Genomic DNA, 25,320 nt, shown 5'->3' with positions numbered 1-25,320 from the left:
ATTTCAATGTACAACATTATATTAACAAGCATTATAGGTTGAATGCAATTTCCTGACCGACATGCGCAAATCGAGTTACATCTCGAATTCCTGTACCATCACATTTCTTTCTCGGTCAGTAGGGCATGGAAGCTTAAAATTAGAAAGTCTAGAGCTAAGGGTTACTAAGAGAATGGGTGCGCCTATAAATACGCATAATGAAATCGAATATGACGACCACTAGGATTATTCCATACATAGCTTCTCCTAGATTCATGCTAATAACTATAGCTCACCAAAAGAATTTCTTCACACACAAACGAAAGATCACTCATGGTAATCATTTCTTGATTAGGGTAAGCGTGATCTTGCGTTTTGGTAAAGAAAAGGAGATGGACAAGGCACTATAAACCAAATTTGACCAAAATCGCCAATGAAAATCGCCACCGTACATCAATCGGAGCGGAGCTCATCATCAAATCTCAATCAGCTTTTCCGCCAAGAATCGCTTTTTCTCTACCCGCCGAATTCCACCTTCCCGGTACAGATTCCTTCCTTCTCTACAGATTTGATTACAACGTCCATCGTGGGTTTGCGTGAGAATATCAGCTGAACTTTTGCCTCTCCTTTTTCGTGCACCCACCCGAATGTTGGAGTCAAAAGGCAACCACAGACAGCCCCTACGTCCCTCCATAGAGTATGTCACTGATTTAATCGGCATCTTCCGATTGTCTCCCTGGGTTTAGTTATTTTAGTTTCAGTGGACTTAGAGAGAATATCCCGTGAAGTTCAACAAATCTGATGCTCAGGACATGCACTCATGCGTTCTTATTATTACTAGAGTCAAGCGGAACATGGCAAAATAAAATAATTTGTACCGTCTCAAAAACGTGTGCGCAAAGTGTATCTTGGATAAACAATCAAGAAGCACGTCCCTTTTCTCTTGAATTTCAGTGGACTTAGAATGTCTCGTTAAGTTCAAGAAATCTGGGGTGCTTAGGGCATGCACTCACGCATTCTTACGATTACTAGAGTCAAGCGGGACGTGGCAAGATATGATAATTTGTAACGTCTCGAAAACGTGAGCGAAGTGTATATTGGATAATTAATCAAGAACCACACCTGTTTTCTCTTGTGAAATTCAACATCAATTTTTTTTTTCAATGCTATATCATCATCGCAAGCAAACTAATTCGATTGAAAATGGTTTGCTTTGGACCACGTGAACGCGCATCTGTTTCACCTATATCATTTCCACTCGAACAAATTAGGTAAATGATTGATTGAATTTTTTCCTTATCAACTGCTTCTTTAGAGAAACTTCAGGATTAGATAGTTGGAACTCCCGTTCAACTCTTTAGTAGTAAGTAGAAATGTCTATTTATTCCGGTGATAGATAGATTCACTAATTATGCATGTCGATGAGGATTAGAATAGATCTACATGAACTTTTGGAAGCAAGTAAATTGTTCATTACTTGGGAGAAGTGTTAAAAAAATCCTAAACCATTTGCATTTGTGTCAATTTAGTTCTAAATCTTTTTTTGTGCCAATTTAGTCATAAACATTTTTTTAGTGCCGATTTGATCCTAAACCTTTTTTTACTTAGTGCCGATTTAGTCTTTTGGCCAATTTTGGTCAGATTTTGTTGACGGGGTGCCGGTCGTGACATGGCTCGATCGGGCGCGTGGACAATTTTTAATAATATTTTAATAATTTTGATTTTTGATTTTTATATTTATTTTCTTTTTTTCTTCTTTTTTTCTTTTTTCTTCTATCTTCCTTCCTCCGGCCGATCGGCCATGATCGATCGGGTCATGTCAATCAGCAAAACCTAGCCAAAATTGGCGTGGTCTGAATTAGTACAAACCTAAAAAGCCAAAATTGGCCAAAAATGACTGAATTAGTACAAAATAAAAAGGTTTAGGACTAAATTGGCACAAATACAAAAAGTTTAGGATTTTTTAACACCTCTCTTCGTTACTTAAACTCACAAAAATGCAAAAAAAAAAAAAATGGGAGTTTTCTTTCAAAAGTGCAAAAGATCCATCAAACTTCTCACTTCCAACTCACTCGAAATCAATTTTTTGCACACAGAAGAGACAAATGTCTACGTTGATTAGAAAGAACCGTTTCCCGTGCAATAATCACATTGAACTGTGCATATGCTCGTACTTCAAAATTAAATCAATTTTAACAAGCAAGTCGCGCACTTATCCCGATAAGACTCGAAGGTTGGCCCCCGCCATACTCATTTCTAAGCTCTTTGTGTGAAAAACAAGTCATGCCCCCACCATTTGAACGTCTGGGCGCGACAACATGCGAGGATAGAATGGTCCTGGATGAATCTTTACAGGGATGAAATAATTTGGCGACACCGTTGGCCTTCACATGTAGAAAAGATGGACTCATGTTTCACGACGAGGATTCTGAGAATTCAGTGATGATCCGTCTTTTTCCGGTAGGGCCGAGAAGAACAGAAGCCCCGCACAAGAACTTTTTCTTTCCGCCGCTGCAGTGGATCGTGTTTGATTTTTTCAGTGGATAATGATTTGAATCCTGAAGGAGGAATATACTTTGTGTAAGGAAAGGAAATCGAGGGCTGAACTGCCTTACTTGGGACATATTCGAGCTAATTCGGTGCAAACCGACTTGTCTGGTCTAATTTGACAAGAGATAAAGGCATGGAGGTACTTGAATTTTTGTAAGATGTTCAATCGAATCATTTGATTCTTGTTTTTACGCAACCATTCCGTAGATTATGTACTTTTTTTGTTCATGCTCGTCTCTTTATCATGGAAATAAAAGGAAGAAGTGAGGTGGAATATCACATCAGAACTACATGGACGCTGATTAAACTGACTAGGGTTTTCATGTCGATTTTTGTTTTGCCATAATAATGCTGACTTTCTTTTGCCATAATGCTAACGTGGATTGAAGAAGAGGAAAATTAAAAAATAAAACAAAGAATCCTAAGTGAGAGAGAGACATCAGAACATCTAGAGTGTATTTAATAACATCTTTGTTCTTAAGAACAATTTCTATTCAAAGATAATTTTTCTTATTTCAATTTTCTAAATGAGTTTTTGAGCAAAAGAACGTGTTTGGTAACTGTACAAAATTTCTATTTCCGAAATAGAAAAAGAATAGAATTGGTATGACCCTAAAAATTTCTATTCCCAATTTTTTTATTTAATTATAAAAATATCAGTTGAGACTTAACAATTCATGTTTGGATAAAATGGGACCTTTGTAAAGATTTCATTGATCAAGATATTCTAAGATGGTTTCTCAAGATTCAACATAATAATTATTTAAAGATGGATGGCTGAAAATATCAATAGAGAGTCCCTCTGATTTATAACTCACAATAATGAGAGGGTTAATAGTAAATTTTTGGGTATTACAATAAACATGTGCATCCTATTGAGTTTTTATAGCTGCAAGAAGAGGATCAAACATTGCTTGGTGAAATGGGTAATGATAGAACAACTGAGGATGGAGGCGATCCTAAAGTTGGTATGCTTATTTGTACGCTTACTTGCACAAACTCATCGAAACTTCAAACAAATGACATCGGAAATCCATGGAGCATAAGCTTATTCGACTACTATAAACATAAGACCTTGTTTAGAGTCATCTAATTTTTTTTTATTAAAATGCATATGATCTTAAATATGTCTCCAATAGAATCTTAAGGGGAGAAGACCGTAGTCACTAAGCTTTTGTGACCTAACATTGTCTCTGAAAGAAAACAACATTAAAAAAATCCATATAATAAAACCCTAAAAACTTATTCAATTTCGAATATAATTTTCATCAATAGATTTTCACTTTTTTATGCTACACTAATTCTAAACTAAAATTAACACTAACTACTCAAAATCTAATTTCTAAATTTTTTCCTATAATTTTTTTTTTTTTGAAAAATGCGGACTCGCATTAGGTAAGGAAACCAGACCTTGTGTTGATTTTGTAAAGGAGGGTATTAGGTTATGTTGCGCTTGATTTTTAAAATGAATTTATTTCTCATTTTATTCCCGAAAGCAAATAAGCAAGTTTTTTCTATTTCTTATTTCTGTTCTAAATTTATTCTCTCGCCACTAATTTATTTCAAGGAATAAAAAATTAGCTGATGTTACCAAATAAATGTCTGTTTTTTTTTCATAAAAATAGAGAAATAGAAACGTTAACAACCCAAGTGCAGTCCATCCAATCCCCAAATGTCCAACCCCAACCACCCTACGAAACACTCCGGCAAACAGACGACGGGGAAGACGAAGCTGTGCACGCCGGTTGCTTGAACTAAAATGCGAACTAAAAGATCGATCTTGATGAGAAAATCTCTAGGCCACAGGCGAAATGGTGCTGCATGAGGCAGTCCCCGTTTAGCCTCAGCTTCCATAAGCTCCTCCACCTCCTGCTTCTATAAGGACACGGGAAGTCGTTCCCGATGCACGACCCGTTTGGCCTCTTCCTTGTGTCTCCAAAAGCAAATGAAGAAAACGAGGTCCAAAAATGACGTTCGATTTTCGTTTGGTCTCTCGACTCGAACGATGGTTGGACACAGGCACAAGAGGGGGCGACACGGCTTTCCCGAATTCTAGCTGAGGCCATGGCGAATGCGATGGCAAAAACGCGAATTCGATTCTCTATAACTTAGAGTATCAACATAGATATACAGAACGTAAAGCTCGCAATAAGTGCAGTTGTTAGTTACTCAAACGAAATGCCTTCTTCCTTATGATCGGATTGTTTAGAGAATCGGTCTGATTCTAACTCTGTTCGTTTTGTTTGAAGAAAGGAAGGATCCCAAAGAATCGATCTTTCTTTTAGTCGTTGAATCTCTCTTTGATTAATGTTCATCCAACGATAAACCTAATAAAAATTATATAGCTACGACACAATCAAATCCGAACGAACAAAATGTTGAATTGAATCGTACCAGTCTCTACTTGGGGTTATTACTCATTTTTGTACTTACTGTTTTATTTTCCAATTATTTCTTCAATTAAGAGAAGAGAAAAGAATAGTATACTACTAAAACAAGTTATTCAAAAAGGTCGCTCAAATTTTTTTAGTTTTACGAATCATTGGTGGCGCGACGTAGAATGAACTCAACTTGGTATTGCATTTGTAATTGCTGCTCGTTCTTGGAAAATCTCTATGTTGCATCGTCCTATCGATTTCGAAGTCGACGGACGAACGGCGACATTTGATTTGTTCTCCACGCGACTCGGGGGTCTAAATGACAAGTTTCTTTCACTGATGGGTACGAACGGAAATCTACAATTCCCCGCGATTCGGGGAACCCGAGTGACTCCAAATCTTGGAGAAATCTGCGAAGAAGAAGGAGAAGACGAACCGGGTCAATACCTGGAAAGGCAAAAAAAAAAAAAAAGCAATCCGAACCCGTCCTTTTCACCCGATTCCTTCTTCTCGTGAATATTCTCTCTTTCAATAATGGTGATTTATTCTTGAGGAACAGAATAATCATTTTAAAAGAATTAGCAACGTAAGCCTATGATTTCAGCTATATATATTATTAATTTTTTCAACCCGTCATTATATCTTCATTTGAAGTAACACAATTCCAATTTGACATTCACTCTATCTCCTCACCGAAATAACTAAAAAATGACAACCTATTACGTACGGTCGTATACTATAATCAATAGTCATCATTTGATTAGGTTCGTTAAACCTGATTCACACTATAATCATCACCTTGACTAGTGTCCAAAATTACTGTCATATCAATGAGTTAAAAAAAGGGGGGCAAAAGTTAAATTATGTTAATTGTGACATATTTATTCTAAACTCTTTTTAGGACATCAAAAATCTCAAATTATGCTAATGCATTTACCTCAAACTTTTTTTTTTATAACATGAAAAACCCTAAACTTATATTTATATGGTAGATTAATCATCCGTTAATGTCATTTTTATGTCATTGAAGTCACGTGAGCACAAAGTTGACACATTTTTTCTTTCTGGCATCCATGTAAATAATTTTTTAATAGTTCTTCTCATTGACAAAATTTTAATTGAGGGTAAATATATTACATGAGTACAAGTTTGGTATTTTTTGTCACAAAAATAGAAAAAAAATATATATGATTAACATATCTCCCCCAATCTCTCACTTCATCTATTCTTATACCTAGTTACTCATTTTCTTCCTTCACGCGATAGCCCAATTGCTCACGATGCCTGTCAAAATGTGCCATAGACCCTTTACGTAACTCATATTTAATGTGTTGGGTTAATTATATTTAGTAAATGAGTCATAAATTGGTTTAGAATGGTAAACCCAGAAATAATATAAGTATTAAATGAGTTCAGGATTTACCTAAAATCAATTTATCTCTTTGACTCTCTTTTCACTTCTCTCACCCTCACTCGATCTCATGCTCACTCGCTCTGTACTCTCATCATAGTTTGAGTATGAGTTTTATTAGACCATATTAAATATAAAATTTAGCCCAATGTGCAATATCCATGAACTTTTAATTTATTCAATGTAATGCTTGATCTTTTCATACATTTTCAATTTAGTCTATAGACTATATGAAAATATTGAATTTTATTCATGATATTAAATTAATGGAATGACTGCATTGAACATTTTCATACGGTTCAAGGATCACATTGAACATATGTCAAAAGTTCGGGGATCACATAAAACAAATTAAAAGTCTAAAGACCACATTGAATAAATTAAAAGTTCGAGATTACATATTAAACTAGAGTTCCAGTATCATTTGTGCCATTATTCCTTAGCAATATGAGTCCAATCAAGTATGTGTTACTAGATTTGTATTGCATGAGAATAAATCAAAACGGGTTAAATGAGATAATTTGTGTTCAACAATTTTAGTTCTGACCCACCCAATTGGCTATTCTAGTGTGCATGCGCGGGCTCTAGTAAGGTAGAGATTCACTCATGACGGTCCTATTGGAGGTGATGTACAATGATTTCGAAGATGGACGTCGATCCTATTGATTTAAATGGGATAATTTGAGTCGAACAATTTTAGTTCCAACCCACCCAGTTGGCTATTCTAGTGGGCATGTCCGGTCTCTAGTAAGGTAGAGATTTGCTCGTGACGGTCTTATTGGAGGTGATGTACGATGATTTCGGAGATGGAGGTTGACCCTATTGATTTATTGCCTAAAAGTCCACCGGTGTCCTTGGCCCGTCGGCTGTAGACATCACGCCACATGTTTTCGTAATCGGCCTCGAGGGTGAAGACGGAAAGTAACTCCTGGGATTATCCTGAAATATAATACAATCTTTTTTGCGGAAATCAACATTGATCCCCATAAAAATATATGTGAGGACAAGTAAGCTCATTGGTTCAATTTTAAAAAGCTTAAAAAATAATAAAATTAATTTTGCAGTCGATTGACCTCATCGTGGGTGGCGACGACGATTCGCCCGCTCCTTAGCTTATTATTTAATTTAAACTTTGTGAAATTTATTAAAAATTAATATTGTGAATAGTGTAATGCGGAGTGGCCCCCATGTTGCAAGTTTAGATGGAGACCGTATGGTTTGGATGCGACCAAGCCCAATTTTATATGCATAAAACAAATACGCATATGTATATATTTTAATTATCCGTACACTCTCTTTTTTATACTTATGTTTTTCGGTAAAGTTGCCAGCTTGCGTTTGTAGTCCCCATTGACTCCAAAAGCAACATGCGTTTTCACTTATTTATACACACATAAATAAATTAGCATTATCTTTTCGGTTAGGGCTGGCCCTTACACATTGTATCAGGAATTCATCGCCATGCCGGTATTTCAAAATAAAAACCGAGCTGAGATGCGTATCAAAAGAAAAACCAAGTTGAGATGCACGGTAGGGGAATAATGTGGTGATTTAGAGCGCATTCGTTTCACCAAATATTTTACGATAAAAAATATTTTTCATGGAAGTTATTTTCAAGAAAAATAGTTAGTTTTCATTTATTTTATGGTTTTATGAAAAGTGATTTTCTACTTACTAAAAGTGAAAGTTGTTTTTCTTCAATCTAAACGTGTCATTTTCAGTTCATGAAAAACGTTTTCCATACATCAATTAATTTTCTGTCATCCAAACATTAGAAAGCCAAACAACAATTTTTCCAAAAATAGTATTCCATCAAACAATTAGACCCTTAATTTGATATTTTAGGCCCTATTTCATAATCCTTTAAAACCTAGTTTGTGGAGAGATTTATTGAGCACTGCCATTGAATTAGAAGCAAGCTAATAATAGTAATAAATTAACTGCTTTGAATTATTAAGTAATCCATAGTTTAGATAAAAATAATAATAACAAAGATTCATTAGTTAGCTATACCATGTCTACAAAAACTTAATAGTTGGAACTATTGACCACATATGTCATATACATATCTTAGTGTTTGAATATTTAGATATTAAAGTACACATTCATCTTACAGTTAAAGTTTTTATAACAGTTAATAGTAATCTTACAAAATTCCACATAGGACTAAATAGAAGGTAACGAGTTCAATATTTTAGGCCCTTATTCGCTTCCCTAATTATATATTTTGACATTTTAGATTTAGGTTAAAGTCTAATCTACACATGAGGGGTAGTGCTAGCATATTCAGATATTAAATCATGCACTCATTTAACATGTTTAGATTAGCACCAAGTCAGCATAATATTCTGGGACAGCCAAATAGCAGGAGTTCACTTTGATTAGGAAGATTGTAAATGGTGGAGTTTAATTGGGGGAATTTCTATCCCATTTGGTTGGACAATTTTTCCATTTGGTTGGAAAAATCCGAAAAGTTGACAAGTTTCGAGTAATTATTTGTTTAAATAATTAGTAGAATTACTCAAATGAGGATCGGCAGTTCTATACTATGTGCTAATTTAACGGGAGCCAATTTAGTAAGTCAAGCTAATTTAGTATGGTAACCTCTTAATAAAGTTCATAAACATAAAGGGTAAAGAAAAATAGGTCAATTTGGAAAAGTAGATGAATGTTACAAAGTAAGTCAAGTTGAGACTTGCTAATCAAATTCTAGTTGATAATTTAATCTGAAAAACCCGGTAAGTCACTCTAATTTAACTTAGTAATCTCACATAAGAATCAGTTTTTCAAAGGTCAGCTAGCTATGCAAATAAACATGGGTAAGTTAGGATAAAAATCGATAATCCACAAACCACGTAAAGAAAACAGTTACGACTTCATAGAAATGCTGGTAATTTGCTGATAAATCTTTCGAAAAAGAATCACTGGTCATTTTTTTTAACCTACAGATTTTGGGTACTTACTTACACTACTTGAAAACCTAGGCGGATGTCCCACTGGGCGTGGTTTGATCAAATACACGTTTGATGAAGGATTTCGCTCGTAACGCAATCTTTCTTTTTACATCAATCTGGTGTATCTCCAATCGCTCCACCAAACCGAGGGTCGAACTGTTTTGTTATTGCAACGTAATGCAACCCACGTGCGCCTCCCCTTCGTTCGTTGTCTTTTGGACTTCTGCCCCGTTTTCGCGTGGTGGCCGAGGAACCGTCGGTTGACTTCTCGCCAACCGATCGCCCGGCAGATCGCGCGAGTTCCCCCGTTCACACCGCGGAATGGACGTGCGGCGATGGGGACGTGTTGCGTGTGGAAAGGAAGAAGTGGGGAGGGGCAAGCAAGAGACAAGAATCGCGACGGGTACGCGGGCGTGTTTTTTGTGCGGTGGCTACTTTTATTCGTCGGATTTTTGTAATAATCGCGTCGCGCGGTGCAATTTCGAGGGCACCATCTGATTGGCTAATTGTGACGTGACGTAATACTCTTTTTTAGCATAAAACATAGCCTATAAGAATTTTGAGGGTCACTGTTAGTAAATGTGTTGTTTTGATATTTAAATATTCCATTACTTCTTCATAAACAATATCTCATTACGGAGGTAAATAAAGGTTTGTAGAGATTCAAATATAGAATCCCCTGCTCTAATACTGTGTAATATATTTTGACTAGATAAGATATTACGAAATCACTACCAGCTATTGTAAAAGTTTAAACATTTAGATAAAAATATTATTTTAATATTGCATCACTCCACATTTTAATCGGGTCTTTTGGTTTAGACTAAGCACAGAAATATATCATTAGGGAGGCCAATAAATACTTGAAAAGACTCGAACAATACCACTGCTCAGCAGCCAAAGAATATAATTTTTCAAAGGCCCAAGTGAAGAAATTCTTATGAAATATTTAGTAATTCTTCCTTCCAGGCGCATGCTAGGCATGACAAGTGGCCAACGTGACCACCTGATCAATCACTAATTAAAGTGGGGGTTGCGTTTGAACTAACCCCATTTTCCTGGTGGACCCTTCTTCTCATTATTAGGGTTTGTGTGATGAAGAAGATGGGTGATGTAGATGCGTCTCCACCGTTCGTCGCTTGTTTGGGGACTTATCCTTAGCTTATAAGACATGCATGTATACGACCTGTACAATTAACACAAAGCTAACGGTGGGGGCGTCCACGTCATCTATCCCCATTAGTCTTTTCAATAGATATGTTAAAATTGAGTCGAACTTGAAGAGTTTAGATACTTGATTGGGAAAAAAAAAGTTTAGCTAATTGAAAAACCGGCGAAATTTCAATTATATGATGGTGCACAAACAGAGAGAGAGAGAGAGAGAGGACACGGCCTGGGGCGACCGGACTTTGGAAAAAAAATGAAAAAACATAAGACAGGTTATGTGAGAAGTCTCCATTTGGCCAACCCTACTCCAATAGACAGACGATGAAATAAATGTAATTGTACATGCCAGCTTTATTGATTAGGTTTGTTTCGTGAAAAATGAATAATTTATAAAATATTTTCTTGAAAATAATCACTTCTATCATTTGAAACAATTAGTCAGTGACCTTCTATTGAATTCTCAAAATTTCTGTCTCTCTATTAACGTGGGGGCAGAAAACCCGTCGATGTCTCGACCGTGCTACTAGAGGCTCTGGGGAAGTCAAAATAGGAGAGCACTTATCTTGGGGCGGGCTTATTACTTAGATGCTTTCACCAATAAATATATTTTTCATTGATTCATTTTAATAAATATACAATTTTAGGGAAAAAAAAAAAGATCTTTCAAATCATTCATGTTCTGCCGGACAAACACACCTAATGTGTACTAAAGATTGATTTTGCTTGATGAATTTCTAGAATACCAACAAAAATGGATTTTATATGAGGAGTCCCCATCTTCCATAAGCCCCCATTTGGCACATCCTCCCCAATAAGAGAAAACAAGGTTCAGAAAAATATAATCAACTCTTTCGGAGTATTTATATAATACAAATGTGTGTGTATATAATGAATTAGTGATATGAAAAAGTGATATTGTGTCGTCTTATTTATTTTGAAATTCATTGAGAAACTATGATATGTGATTTTTACGAAACAAAAGGTGAAAATGATCGCTTCTATCATTAGTGACTTTCTCTTGAATTTTCAAAACTTCTATCGCTCCATCTCCGCATGGGTAGAGAACCCATCGCTGTCTCAACCGTGCTACTAGAGGCTCCAGGGAGATCGGAATAGGAGAGCAATCATCTTGGGTAGGCTTACTACTCAGATGCTTTCATCAATGAAAATAATTTTTATTTATTCATTTTCATAAACGATACATTTTTAGAAAAAAAAAAAAAAAGCCTTTCAGATTATTCATCTTCTGCTAGACAAACACACCTAATACATACTAAAGATTGATTTTCTTGATAAATTTCTAGGGAACCAACAAAAATGGGTTTTATATGAGGAGTCCCCATCCGGCCTTTGCTTACATAAGCTCCCATGCTGCAACCTTTTTGGCACTTCCTCACCGATAAGAGAAAATAAAGTTTAGAAAAATATATTCAATTCTCGCGGAGCATATACATAAGACACGTGTGTATATATAATATATGTATATAATGAAATAGTGATATGATAAAGGTGATATTGTATTGTCTTATTTATTTTGAATTTCATTGACAAACAATGATATGTGATTTTTGTGAAACAAAAGGTGAAAATGTATTGAAAAGAGGTTGAATAGGAGTCGTGTGGAAAAATATCAATTTGCACTGATGGGCCCGAATAAAAAATCAAGATCTGAAAATATAAACTAGATATTTTTAATCTAGAAGAGATCAGCAAAGAAGACGAACCAGGTTACTACCAGGGAAATATAGATCCGAATCCAGTCCTTTTCACTCAATTCCATCTTCTCTAGAATGTTCTTTCCTTAAATAATTGGCAACTTATTCTCGAGAAGCAAATTAAATCATTTAAAATATTTAACTACGCAATTATTTTAAAAAAAAATTAAAGTGACACAATCCGTATACGACTTTCACTCTACCTGCTCAGCAATATAAATTAAATAAATACCTATTAAGTTCGAAAGCCGTACGATAATCCGTGGCGCGATACTAATCAAAATGATAAAGAAAGAAATATATCCTAAGGAAGGTCAACTTATCTGTAGATATATTGTGCATCAATCACTAAACGTAACGTCAAGATGTTCAAAGGTGGTGATATAGTGATGTGTTGTTATTTTGTGTATTCAAATGAAATGTTACAATGTCTCGCGTGCAAGCAATTAAGAAATTCGTTAGTGATGGTCATGTTCACATCATGTGAAGATGGATATTCCTTATTCATTATCAAACAATCACTTATTCACAAACCTCGCTTTAATAATTTTCATATAACATCTCATGGAAAACCCTTCATGATTTCAAAGATTAAACTAGTACTACTAATGGTGCATTTGTTTTGCAGAAAATACGTGATTTATAAAATATTTTCTTAAAGGTGATGATATAGTGATGTGTTGTAATTTTGTGTATTCAAATGAAATGTTACAATGTCTCGCGTGCAAGCAAGTAAGAAATTCATTAGTGATGGTCATGTTTCACGTCACGTGAAGATGGATATTCTTTATTCATTATCAGACAATCACTTATTCACAAACCTCGCGTGGGGTTAATAGTATTCAAATCACATCTCATAGAAAACCCTTCATGATTTCAAAGATTATACTAGTAGTACTATTAATGGTGCATTTGTTTTGCAGAAAATAAGTGATTTATAAAATATTTTCCTAAAAATAATCGTTTATATCATTTGAAACAATTAGTCAATGAGACATGTTTTCATTATTTTAAATATTTCTGTAGACGATAAAAGTACTTTTTGTCCATTTATTATTATAAAAGATACGAGCGATCATTTTAAGAAATTTTTTTTCCAAATCATTCATTCTCTCCCACGAAAATATTTAGATATAAATTGTTAATGTTAATGAAAACATCTTCCACTGACTAATCATTTCATCCGATATAATCAATCATTTTTGGAAAATATTTCCTAAGTCATTCATTTTCCCTTGAAGAATCCGGAATTAAAATGAGAGTCAACACCTGTAATATGATTAAGATGTGATTTAATTAATTTCTGTGAAATTAAACATTGTGCTCTGCATAAAATATTCGTGATGACAGATAAGCTCATTGGTTAGTTATTTAAAAAAATTAAGAAAGAAAGAGAGAGAGAAACTCGGAAGTGCGTCGTGGGCGGCGACGAGGATTTGGCAAACTCCTTCACATATTAATTATTTTAATTTTTTCAATTTAATAAAAAAATTTATAAATATTTGGGAATGATGTAATAAGGAGTAGCCTCCATGTTGCAACTTTAGAAGGAGACCGTATGTCTTGTATGCGACAAAGCCCTTTTTTATACGAAAAATAAATAGGTATATATATTTTACATTTTGTTTTCCTTTTTTTGGCTAAAATTCCCAGCTTCCGTTTGTAATCCCAATAAATCCAAAAACAACAGGGCATTTACACTTATTTGTCCACTAATTAAGAAATTAGTTTTTTTTTTTTTTTGTTAAGCTGTCCAGCACACATTGTTTGGAGCCTTCCTTGCCACGTGGCAAAGGACTGGCATTTTTTCAAAAGGAAAACAGAGCTAAGATCATAACGTAAGAATTGAATTAATTTAATTTCACAGAACACGAATGATTTCAATCATAACGGAGCTATATATATATATATATATATATATATATTTTAAATCAGTACCTTGTATTGTTTAAAATTATTAGTCAATAAAAAGTGTTTTTATTATTGATAACATTTTCGTTGACTATGAAAAGTAGCTATCTTTCTTTCATTTTTGCAATCAATACAAACAATTTAGCAATGAGATTTTTTTTTTTATCAACATCAATTAAAATTTACAGGTAGGTAATCAAATTTGCCTCTTTCGAGCGTGGACCGATAGAGCTCAGCCCCGTGAAATAGAAAATTCGTGTCCCAATGCGTGCGGTGCTATCAAATACACATCATGGAAAGATTTGGCTCGTCACATAATCCTTTTTTTAGATCGATTGGCACGTCTCAAAAACATTTGAGCTAAAGTAAGGTCGAACTGTTTCTATTTCTGCGAATCGCTCACAAACACGTGGGCTTTCTATGTTCATTTCTCTTGGATTTTGCTCAATTTCGTACATAACCCATGAAAGCAAAATTGGAAACGAGACAAAGGGTCGAACTCGATCGAGATGAATGGCCGCGAAACCAGATGACAAACTTCTGTTGAAAGCGCAAAATACTTGTGCGGGAATTGGATGTGAAAAGAGGGGAAAAAGACAGGAACGGTGACAGTTACATGGAAACTTTTTTTATCATCACTATTTACTTTTATATGAAGATTATCACTATTTATTTTTTACATGAAGATCATCACTACTTTTGTACATAAGAATTTCGTCATGATTGTGTCCCGTGGTTTGATCTGGACATTCGATTGGCGTTTCATCGAAAAGTATTGATGAAAATACTTTTCAAAACAATGGATAGATCAATATGAATTGATAGAAGTTGGGAATGGCGATCGTGCCTGGCCATATAAGTTGCGGGATAGGAAAAGATAACAAAGAAATTTGTAAAAAGAATATTGAGTTCCGTGATTGATTTGATTGTTCGCAAAAATTACATTTGGAGTATTAATAACTCTATAGACGGTCACATATGATGATTACATACGATGGACACTGAACTTGAATACGAAAAGTATCATAACCCTCAATCATTACAAGAAGTTACATAATCTCTTATTACCTAGCAACATTTATCCACGAGAAATCATAAATAAATAAATAAAAGCTATAAGTTAGTGGCAATAGACATAACCACCTGGCGGTTCTATTTTTATGTCGATTGCTCGCTATCAATGCTTTTGCCGATCAACCTCAAATTTTGATGAAGGCTCCTGAAAAGATATTTCATCGATAAGTATGGATGAAATACCTTTTACGACATGGATGGATTAATATGAATCAACAAAGGTTGCAAAGGGTCTTTTATTAACTTTGCACATGAAAGTAAATAAATTTAAAAGTATAAAGATTTGAGGCAATCACAGCTAATCATGTAAATTGTATGAAAGTAAAGATAAAAGATAAATGTGTAAAAGAACATTGAGTTATGATAGTTTACAAGTAGGACGCTTGGGTATTTATAACCCTTTACCAGGAGTGTTACATACAGTGTTTACCAAATTTGAAAAAATAAATTAACTTCCTAATCCTGTCGAATGGTTACATAATCTTCTATTATCTAGCAACACTAATCCACAAAAAGATCATAAAAGAAAAAATCATAAATTAATGCGATAGACATAACCACCTAACAATTATATTTTTATTTCAATTGCTCGCTTATGGTGACTTTGTCAATTAACCTCAAGTCTCGATAAAGGTTATTGTTTTTAACTTTCAGGATGTTGTCGATGACTTCTTTGGCAAATATGTCGATTTCTTCACTCAATGTTAACTAAACTCTATTCTTTTCGACTAAGTATGATACCAATCGATGATAATCAAAAGTTGATCATGCTTTAGCGTTGACAATTGGAACTCATTCCTTCTACGAGACAAAATAATTGATTAATTACATTGTGTTCACACGCGTCATATGAAATATGATAAGCTTTCTTTTTCTTCGTGCAGAGACGTGGCACGGAGATTAAGCAGAAATATTAGTGCTCAACGACCAATATATGAATTCTAATAGACCCAAGTGAAGAATTTCTGATGTGAAGGATCTAAAACCTTTTTTTTTTTCTCGGTGCATGTTGGAGATGGCCGGATAGGGAGCACGACCACCAAATCAATCCCAAATTTTTAAGTCGAGTTTGCGTTTGCACCAACCACATTTCTTATTACTCTTGTGGGGCTACAGGCGATCTTATTCTCGCTGAAAAATGCAAATTAGGGTTTGCGTGATGAAGATATTGAAGAAGATGGGTGGTGATACGGATGCATATCTCGACCATTCATTGTGTGTTTGGGGACTTGTCATTAGCTTAAGAAGACACATAATTACACGATGTTTACGATTAACACGTAATATATTATCTGATGCGGACTCAAATTTAGATTATCAAATGCAGCCGAAAACTTTAGCTTCTTAATGAAAACTTGAAAATAGACGAAAGTTCAGTTACTTGCGGTGCTGTGCTGAGAACCATATAATTTGAGTGGGTAGATACATTATAGAATTAAACCCTAGTCTATGTAGATGACAATGATTTTGACCCAAAAAAAAAAAAAAAAAAAAAAGATGACAATGATTATTTGGCATTATATTCACAAAATAAAATCACGAAAATGACACATTAATGCAAATTATTTGTCATACTCGTTGGTTCAAGTCCATGGACATACTAAAGGTCATATATTACATGAAAAGGAAGGGTTTATCCAAATTGATACGCTTATGACATATTTGCCCTTCGTTATTTTTATTATATTTTATCATCAAATTATCAAATTAGGTGACACATGACAATTGAAAGGTATACTAATTTGTGATTTTACCCTCCGTTATTACAAGTATACAAATTTATGGTTTTTTGTAATACTAATTCAATTTGACTAAACTAATGGAGAGTAAATTTGATACAAATGTACCAATTTGTGGTTTTTAGCAGTCAAAATATTAGTTTTAGGGTAAATTTATCACAATTATATTATTTTTCATTTTGGAGTTTTTTGTGATAAAAAATTTAATTTAGAATAAATTTATTATAAATATATCAATTTGATATTTTTCGTAATATTAATCCTTTTGTTGATGAGTGCTTATTAAATAATTGTATATAGAATGTTTGCAATTTTATAGTGCAACGCTTTAATCGTCTTAGGCATAATCAGATCTTCAAAACTCAAAGCATTCCCCGTTAGTCTTAACCAATGATAAATAACATGTGCCGTTTCTAAAGCTTTTTTTGAATCTGGTAAAGTGTCTTATTAGGGGTTGTCGATAAGCACATGCCAAGACAATAATTTTGCTGGTCTCAACTATCAAATGGCGATTTTGGGTCGACCTTTTGTGTATATTGAGCGTGCTTTCTTTCCCGTCGAGTTAATGCCACACCATTCCTTCTCTTCACAGAACATGTTCTTAACACCATCATTGGAGCAAAAAAATAGGAATTTAATAATATCATAACTTTTCAATTGATCATCAAGTGCCATAATTATTAAAAATAATGTTCACTTGAGGAATTCCAGCAATACACCCCTTTTGACGAATCCTACGAGAAATTATATTGTACGGTATTATATCAAACTTGGCTTTCTTTAGGAAGAATCGAGTCCAAAGTGGAAGGACGACTAAACGATTCGACAAACCAGCCCTAAAAGGCCACACGTCCAAAACGAATTAATTAAAGATTTGGTAGGTAAATTATTCTCCCTCCCTCCCTCCCTTTATCCCCACATAATAATAGAAGACGAAAAAAAAAAAAAAAAAAAAGGACCGCAACTTGGAGGGGAAAAAATTAGGGCCCGGGGGGACGAGCGAGGAATCTTGCAACTTTAAGCGAGATTCTCATATGCTTCTCATCTCCATTACAAATGTCGAAAGCAACTTCTCATTAAAACCGCAAATAATTTTTGTTATTTGCAAGTGAAAATGGGGTCCGGGATTAACCTAATTTTAGTCCCAAGCCGTCAATTTGGGGCAAGGAAAGGTTCTGTGCACCGTCAATGGCATCATTTCCCTGCCAAGGCACATGGAGGATTTACCTATTTAAATTAATGCCGCGTCAAAATTTCAGGCAAGAAAAAAAGACCTACTCGAAGCGGAGTTCTTCAAGAGTTACGGCGCTTAGACAAATGACAACATCGAAGCAAAGCGTAATAGGAAATTTAACATTAGTCATGGAGCGCTCCCGTCTTTCAATGCCCTCGTCGCGGATTCAAGGTTTTTCAACCCCGCATCCGAAGTGAAAAACACGAGTCAAGACGGGTTTCGGTTCGAGGGACGGGAGGAGCAGCGCGATTGGATGACACGAGAATGGGGCCCGGGTGGGGGTCGAAACATAGTTTGTCCTGACGTTCTCATCCGAATCACCATGGAAAACTGTCGTTTCAAGAACCCCAGAAACGGAGGAGAGGAGAGGAGAGGAGAGGAGAGGGAGAGGAGAGGAGACTCGTCTCTCCCTATAAAGAAAGCCAAAGAACACGCGGAAGGGTCGATCCGGAGAGAGAGAGACAGAAGCGCGTCTTTTGACCTTGTAAACCCCGTCCGACCCCGAACGACTCTTCTCCTCCTCCTCCTCCTCCTCCTCCTTCTTCATCCGCCACCGTTACTGTCCTCTATGTTAAAAAGGGAGGAGGGGAGAAAGATTAAAGAAAGCACCTCCGTTTCATCTCCAAGAAAACCCAAGAATCACCGTCCCTCTGTCTCTCACTGAAATGAAATGAAATGAAACAAGGCGCACGCATCCCCACATGCATCACTCTCTCGTTTAACTCTCGTCCAGCTAATACCCTCTTTCTCTCTCCTCCAGCTTTCAAGCCCTGACTGTCTCCCTCTGTCTGTCTGCTCTGCAATCTCAGTTCTTGATCCGTTTCTTTCTTTCCCGCTATTCGATCTGGTCGAAACCGACCGCCTTTCGGTAGAGGAGGGGGATCGGGATTATAGCTCGGCGAGGGGTCCGCCAGCCGATTGGGGGATGGCGGACTTGGTGAAGCAGATCCTGGCGAAGCCGATCCAGATGGCCGACCAGGTGGCCAAGGCGGCCGACGAGGCCAGCGCCTTCAAGCAGGAGTGCGCGGAGCTCAAGTCCAAGACGGAGCGCCTCGCGGCGCTCCTCCGCCAGGCGGCGCGGTCCGGGTCCGACCTCTACGAGCGGCCCACCCGCCGCATCGTCGAGGACACCGAGCAGGCGCTTGGCAAGGCCCTCGCCATCGTCCTCAAGTGCCGCGCCAACGGGCTCATGAAGCGGGTCTTCACCCTCATCCCCGCCGCCGCCTTCCGCAAGACCTCCTCCCTCCTCGAGAACTCCATCGGCGACGTCTCCTGGCTCCTCCGCGTCTCCGCCCCCGCCGACGACCGCGCCGACGACGGGTACCTCGGCCTGCCCCCCATCGCCGCCAACGAGCCCATCCTCTGCCTCATCTGGGAGCAGATCGCCACACTCCACAACGGCGGTTCCCTCGACGAGCGCTCCGACGCCGCCGCCTCCCTCGTCTCCCTCGCCAGGGACAACGACCGCTACGGCAAGCTCATCCTCGAGGAGGGCGGCATCGGCCCCCTCCTCCGGCTCCTCAAGGAGGGCAAGCCCGAGGGCCAGGAGAACGCCGCCCGCGCCATCGGCCTCCTCGGCCGCGACCCCGAGAGCGTCGAGTACATGATCCACGCCGGCGTCTGTCAGGTGTTCGCCAAAATCCTCAAGGAGGGTCCCATGAAGGCCCAGGCCGTCGCCGCCTGGGCCGTCTCCGAGCTCGCCGCCCACTACCCCAAGTGCCAGGACCTCTTCGCCCAGCACAACATCATTCGCCTCCTCGTCAGCCACCTCGCCTTCGAGACCGTCCAGGAGCACAGCAAGTACGCCATCGCCACGCTCAAGGCCAATTCCCTCCATGCCATTGTCCTTGCCAGCAGCAACACCAACCAGGCGGCGGCGGCCATGGGTGGGCCAAACAGGGCGGCCACAGCTGGGATGGGCTTGGATGAGGACAGGGAGGACGCCAGTCTCATCGCCCATCCACTTGGCAACGCCCGAGCGAACAAGATGCTCAATGTGGTCGCTCACACGATGGCAATGAATGCCGCCTCAAAGCAGGCAGAGAAGCCAGCCGAGATCAATCACATCGCCAATGGGAAGCAGAATTACCAGTCTCTCCCGCCGCTGCAGCACCGGCACCACCAGCACAGCCACTCGGTGTCCGGGGCCAACATGAAGGGCAGAGAAACCGAGGACCCGGCCACCAAGGCCCAGATGAAGGCCATGGCCTCACAGGCCCTCTGGCATCTCGCCAAGGGGAACTCCGCGATCTGCCGCAGCATCACCGAGTCGAGGGCGCTCCTCTGCTTCGCGGTGCTCCTCGAGAAAGGGCCCGAGGACGTCCGGTTCAACTCTGCTATGGCCCTGATGGAGATCACTGCCATGGCCGAGCGGGACACGGAGTTGCGGCGATCCGCGTTCAAGCCGAACTCGCCTGCTTGCAAGGCCGTGGTCGACCAGCTCCTCAAGGTCATCGAGAAAGCCGACTCAGATCTCCTCATCCCCTGCATCAAGGCCATCGGGAACCTGGCCCGGACCTTCCGGGCCACGGAGACCCGGATGATAGACCCGCTGGTGCGCCTGCTCGACGAGCGGGAGGCTGAGGTGTCCCGGGAGGCCTGCATCGCCCTCGCCAAGTTCGCGGGCACAGAGAACTACCTCCACCTCGACCACTCCAAGGCCATCATAGGCGCGGGCGGGGTGAAGCACCTGATCCAGCTGGTGTACTTCGGCGAGCAGGCGGTGCAGCTCGACGCGCTCGTCCTCCTCGGCTACACCGCGAAGCACGTCCCCGACAGCGAGGAGCTCGCGCAGGCCGAGGTGCTCACCGTGCTCGAGTGGGCGTCCAAGCAGTCCCACATGAACCAGGACGAGAAGATTGAGGCATTGTTGCAGGATGCCAAGAGCAGGTTGGAGCTCTACCAGTCTAGAGGGTCAAGGTTATTGTACCATTGAATTGGCCCGATGAATGTGTAGATGTTTGATCTTTGTCCAGAAGAACCCAGAAAATAAAGAAGAAAACAGAAAAAAAAAAAAAATTGGGTTAACCTTATTTTCTTTTTCCCTTGTATCTGTTCTTTTCGGTTGTCCACGATTTTAGTGTGTACATAAAGAGTTGATTTTTCTGTAATTGATTAGAAGAATCTCTCTTGAGCCATTCGCAGCACTTGCCTGCAACTGCTAATTAGGCAGAGTCCTCCTTCTCTGTTCTGCTCTTTTCTTTGGTTGACATTCTTTTCTGCGGAGAAACCAAAGGTTTTGGTCGGTTCTCTTTCATGGGCGCATGCTCGTAATCAAAGCCCCATGAAGATTTTCTTCTCTTCTGACCAGGCTATTTTCATGGTCTCTGATTCTATTGTCTGAAAAAGCTGAAGAAAGTCCAGTCTTTCTCTCTCGAGTTTGATCACATTCAGAAGGGTGGACCAAAAAAACCAAGAGAGAGAAGAGGCAAACAGGGCGAGCTTGAGATTCGCTTTCACAGCATCGTTTATGGTAATTTCGAAAGCATGCAAGTACGCCTGGCCTGGGAACCTGATCGGGCATTGTTTGGTGGAACAAGTGTTACGCGTTGACATGGGGAAGTCCACGGATTAAAACTCTTCTACCTGTTTCAGACTTCTCGCTGGAGAAATCTCGGAGATGCGGGATCTGAGCTCGACCGCGAGATCGACTCCGCGTTCCGACCACTATCTGGGGCGCGATTCAAGGTAGTAAGAATGTAGCTATGTGAAAATCAAACTCCAGACGAGTTAAAAAAACGCGATGAGCGCGTTCGGGCCGGTCCAGCTATCTCCAGATAGACGGTTGCTCGGCCGTCTTTCGTTAGACAGCTGGTCGTGCAATAATGCCGCCCATGTGCTGTCGGAGAAAGTTAGTACATTCGGAATAAAGAAGTTCACTGAAAATCCTCTTCGGCTTTTAGCTCTGTTTCGATCTTGGAAAATGAGGCGAGGGAGTCTCTTGATGGATCGAATTGAATCTCGGGGACTGTCGTCGGACAGGGAGTACGACGATTTCGAAGGATCTTTCAACCGTCCCATCCAATTCCAATAGCAACCGCGAATGCCCTTTTGCTGTTTCGCGCTCCTTGACTTGGAATTTTCGACTTCTCCGACGCGTGATGTCATCTGTCCAATAGGCAAAAGATCAAGCATCTCGTCAAAATACAGTGCTCAAAACTGTGGAACGAAGAAAAAATTGGAATCCGGGTTGGTCCAGTTTGGAGAAAAGCCGAACTCCAAAAGAAGCTTGATCTCTTGTGAGAAGTAGGTACTATCGATTATGCGGGGATGCCTTGTACGAAAAAATCGAAGATCAATAATCGATCTAATGAATCATTAAGAAATTGGAGGACCCAATTGAGCTGACTTACTTTTAGTTTTGGTTTCAGCTTCTCTAAATTTCACACACTACATAATCAACGTCTAAATCAATCGAAATAGATAAATCTTTGGATATGACTTCACCAATTCATGCCTTTTTTAACCAGGTCAATAATCCCTAGGGATTGGGTTAATAATCCCCAGTCTGCATTCAATGTATGTACTAGTAACTTTTTTTATTAATGTATTCCTGCTTGTTTGCTCCAAAAAAAAAAAAAAAAAAAACCAGGTCAAAATAGGCATTCAATCCATCGCTATGTACCGTTGACCGGTCCAGGTCCTAGTGGCTCATTTTAAAGTTCGATGCAAGTCGACTTGACGGCGAGATTGCAATTCGATGTGCAATTCCATCGTCGTCTTCCACACGTGGGTGGACCAATTCCACATTATATGAGCTTTAAAGTACGACTTACTTGAAAGTCAATTAAAATAATATACCAACCAAATGGAAGAATATGTATACAATGATGAATGGTTTGGTTGATTATTCCATTTCATACCGTGAAATAATCTCTCTTGCAAATAGTTGATATCAAAAGGACCCTTGCAGTAGTAAGCGCATGCGCAATCGAAATTTTCTTCCCAGTCATGCTGTGCTTTAACTCTTTTTAAATCCAAGGCCTAGAGATGTGATTATTTGCGGATGTGGACTTGCAATAAAAGTTATTTGCAGTCATGCCCTCGAATCAGGAAGAAAGAAAGTCATCTTTGGAGAAGCCGATTGAGTAGAGGCTAGATTTGAGGTGATGAGTTGGGCTATGGAAGGGCTCAAGAGGAGGACAACCCAGCCCATAAGCCCATCCTTTCCCTATGAAACAGAGCAAAAGAGAACGGCGCAGCTTCGTACATAATCAAAGTAAGAAAGATTCTTAAAACGTATGCAAATCTGAATAAGATGGTGAGCTAATCGCAAGGGAGTAGAGTTCTAAAGTCTGCTAGAAAGAATAAACACATCTTGTAGGCTAAAACAAAAAGTGTGAAGATTCATCTCCTACGACTAACCAAGATAGACATGACAAAAATAGATGTGCTACGATGAGGACAACTATCCCAACACTACACCAAAAAAGTTTCGATCTCGTCCTACTCGCCAGTAACTGTAAAACCTGAAAAAGAACTAAAATGAATGGTATTTGGATAACTTATCGATAAATTGTATGCACACTCATAAATAGCACTAGAAACATATTAATCTAAATCCCGTATATATTATACGTACAAGACAAACATGAGTAATATCACTTCAACATAACTTTATAGGGAAAATTATCTAAAAAGTCTTAAATCTATTACACTATAGTCAATTCACACTAAACCTTTCAATTTACCAATTAAGTCTTAAACATTTTCACATTTTGTCAATGTAATACTGGTCAATTTTAGCTAAAAATTATTAATTTGGATGATGACCGTCCTATGTGGCATGATTAGCATTAACGTGGATAATTTTTTTTTTCAAATTTTTTTAAAGATTTTTTTGAATTTTTATTATTTTTTAAATATTTTCATTGTCTTTTTTGTTTCCTTTTTTCTTTCATTTTTCCCTACTGGTTGCTGAGCCTTGGAGATGGCTAGCAATCGTTCAAAAGGCAATGATTGGCGAGGATTACCCTTGCCCTAAGGTCGCGTTTGTTGGAATCTGGCGAGTTCAGCCCTCACCGACCTTCGACAAGGGATGAGGCTTGCCTTCACCTTTAACTCTTTTTTAAATCCAACCAATATTAAAAATAATAATATATAAAGATAAATGGCTTGGTTGATAACTCCATTGCACACTGCGAAATAATATTTCTTTGTAAATAGTTGACATCAAAAGGACACTTGCAATAAGTAAGCACATGCGCAATCAAAATTTTCTTTTCAATCACGCCGTCATTTAACTCTTTTTCAAATCCAAGGCCTAGAGATGTGATTATTTGCGAATGCGGGCTTGCGAAAAAAGTTATTTGCGGTCATGCCCTCGAATTAGGAAGAAAGAAAGTCATCTCTGGAGAAGCCGATCGAGTAGAGGCTACTCAGGCTTGCTAGATTTGAGGGGTTGGGTTGGGCTATGGAAGTGCTCAAGAGGAGGATAACCCAACCCATAAGCCCATCCTTTTCCTGTAAAACAAAGCAAAGGAAACGATACAGCCGTCTCTTCCTACTTGAATGATGTGCTTTCGTACCTAACCATAGTAAAAAAAAAAAATGCTCTTAAAACGTATATAAATTTTAATAAGATGGTAAGCTAATCGCAGGGAATTAGAGTTCTAAAGTCCGCCAAAGAGAACAGATACATCTTGTCAACTGAATTGGAAAGCTCGAAAATTAAAGTGTACGTTTCCCACGGCTAACCAAGCTAAATCCAACAAAAATAGCTACCATATGCACAACATCTTAGCAGCATACGAAAAGTCAACTCTCAAAAAGTTTTGCTCTCGCCCTTATCAACAGTAGCTGTACAACTTGACGAAAAATTAAAATGAATGAAATGAACAAATCACCACTCATTTAGTTGGACAAATCTATTATAAACAAACCGATCGATTACATGCACACTCATAAATAGTAGCGGAAATATATTCATCTATCTATATATAGTATACATTATACATATAAGATCAAAGATGAGTTACATTCTTTCAACATAACTTCATATATATCGAAAACACCCATCTGAGCAACAATATCAAAGCAAACATAAATGATTTGATCAATCTAGTAATCAATGCCAAATCATGGCTATACTTAATACACAGTGATAAGGCCCACCAAGTTTCCTCTTTAAGTGTAGGTCTCCATATATTAGCTGGAGACTTGATCAAAACACTTTTCCTTTTCAGAAACCATATTCACGTCTAAAACAT

The 25,320-nt window shown here is 38.4% G+C and overlaps 1 protein-coding gene across 1 annotated transcript; it reads left to right on the top strand.

Moving 5' to 3' along the window:
- Nucleotides 1-18,483: 18,483 nt before the first annotated feature.
- Nucleotides 18,484-21,307, top strand: LOC104419652. Its single transcript, XM_010031372.3, has one exon. The coding sequence runs from the start codon at nucleotides 19,038-19,040 to the stop codon at nucleotides 21,045-21,047; it is 2,010 nt and encodes a 669-aa protein (XP_010029674.2). The 5' UTR covers nucleotides 18,484-19,037; the 3' UTR covers nucleotides 21,048-21,307.
- The last annotated feature ends 4,013 nt before the right edge of the window (nucleotides 21,308-25,320 follow it).

This window comes from Eucalyptus grandis, chromosome 9, assembly GCF_016545825.1.
Source record: "Eucalyptus grandis isolate ANBG69807.140 chromosome 9, ASM1654582v1, whole genome shotgun sequence".
In the NCBI taxonomy this organism is placed as follows: Eukaryota; Viridiplantae; Streptophyta; class Magnoliopsida; order Myrtales; family Myrtaceae; genus Eucalyptus; species Eucalyptus grandis.
Note: the sequence above shows the minus strand (reverse complement) of the source record. Positions and strands in the feature narration are given on the sequence as shown.

Coding starts and splice junctions, on each gene's coding strand:
- LOC104419652 (XM_010031372.3), top strand. CDS start 19,038: ATGGCGGACTTGGTGAAGCAGATCCTGGCGAAGCCGATCCAGATGGCC.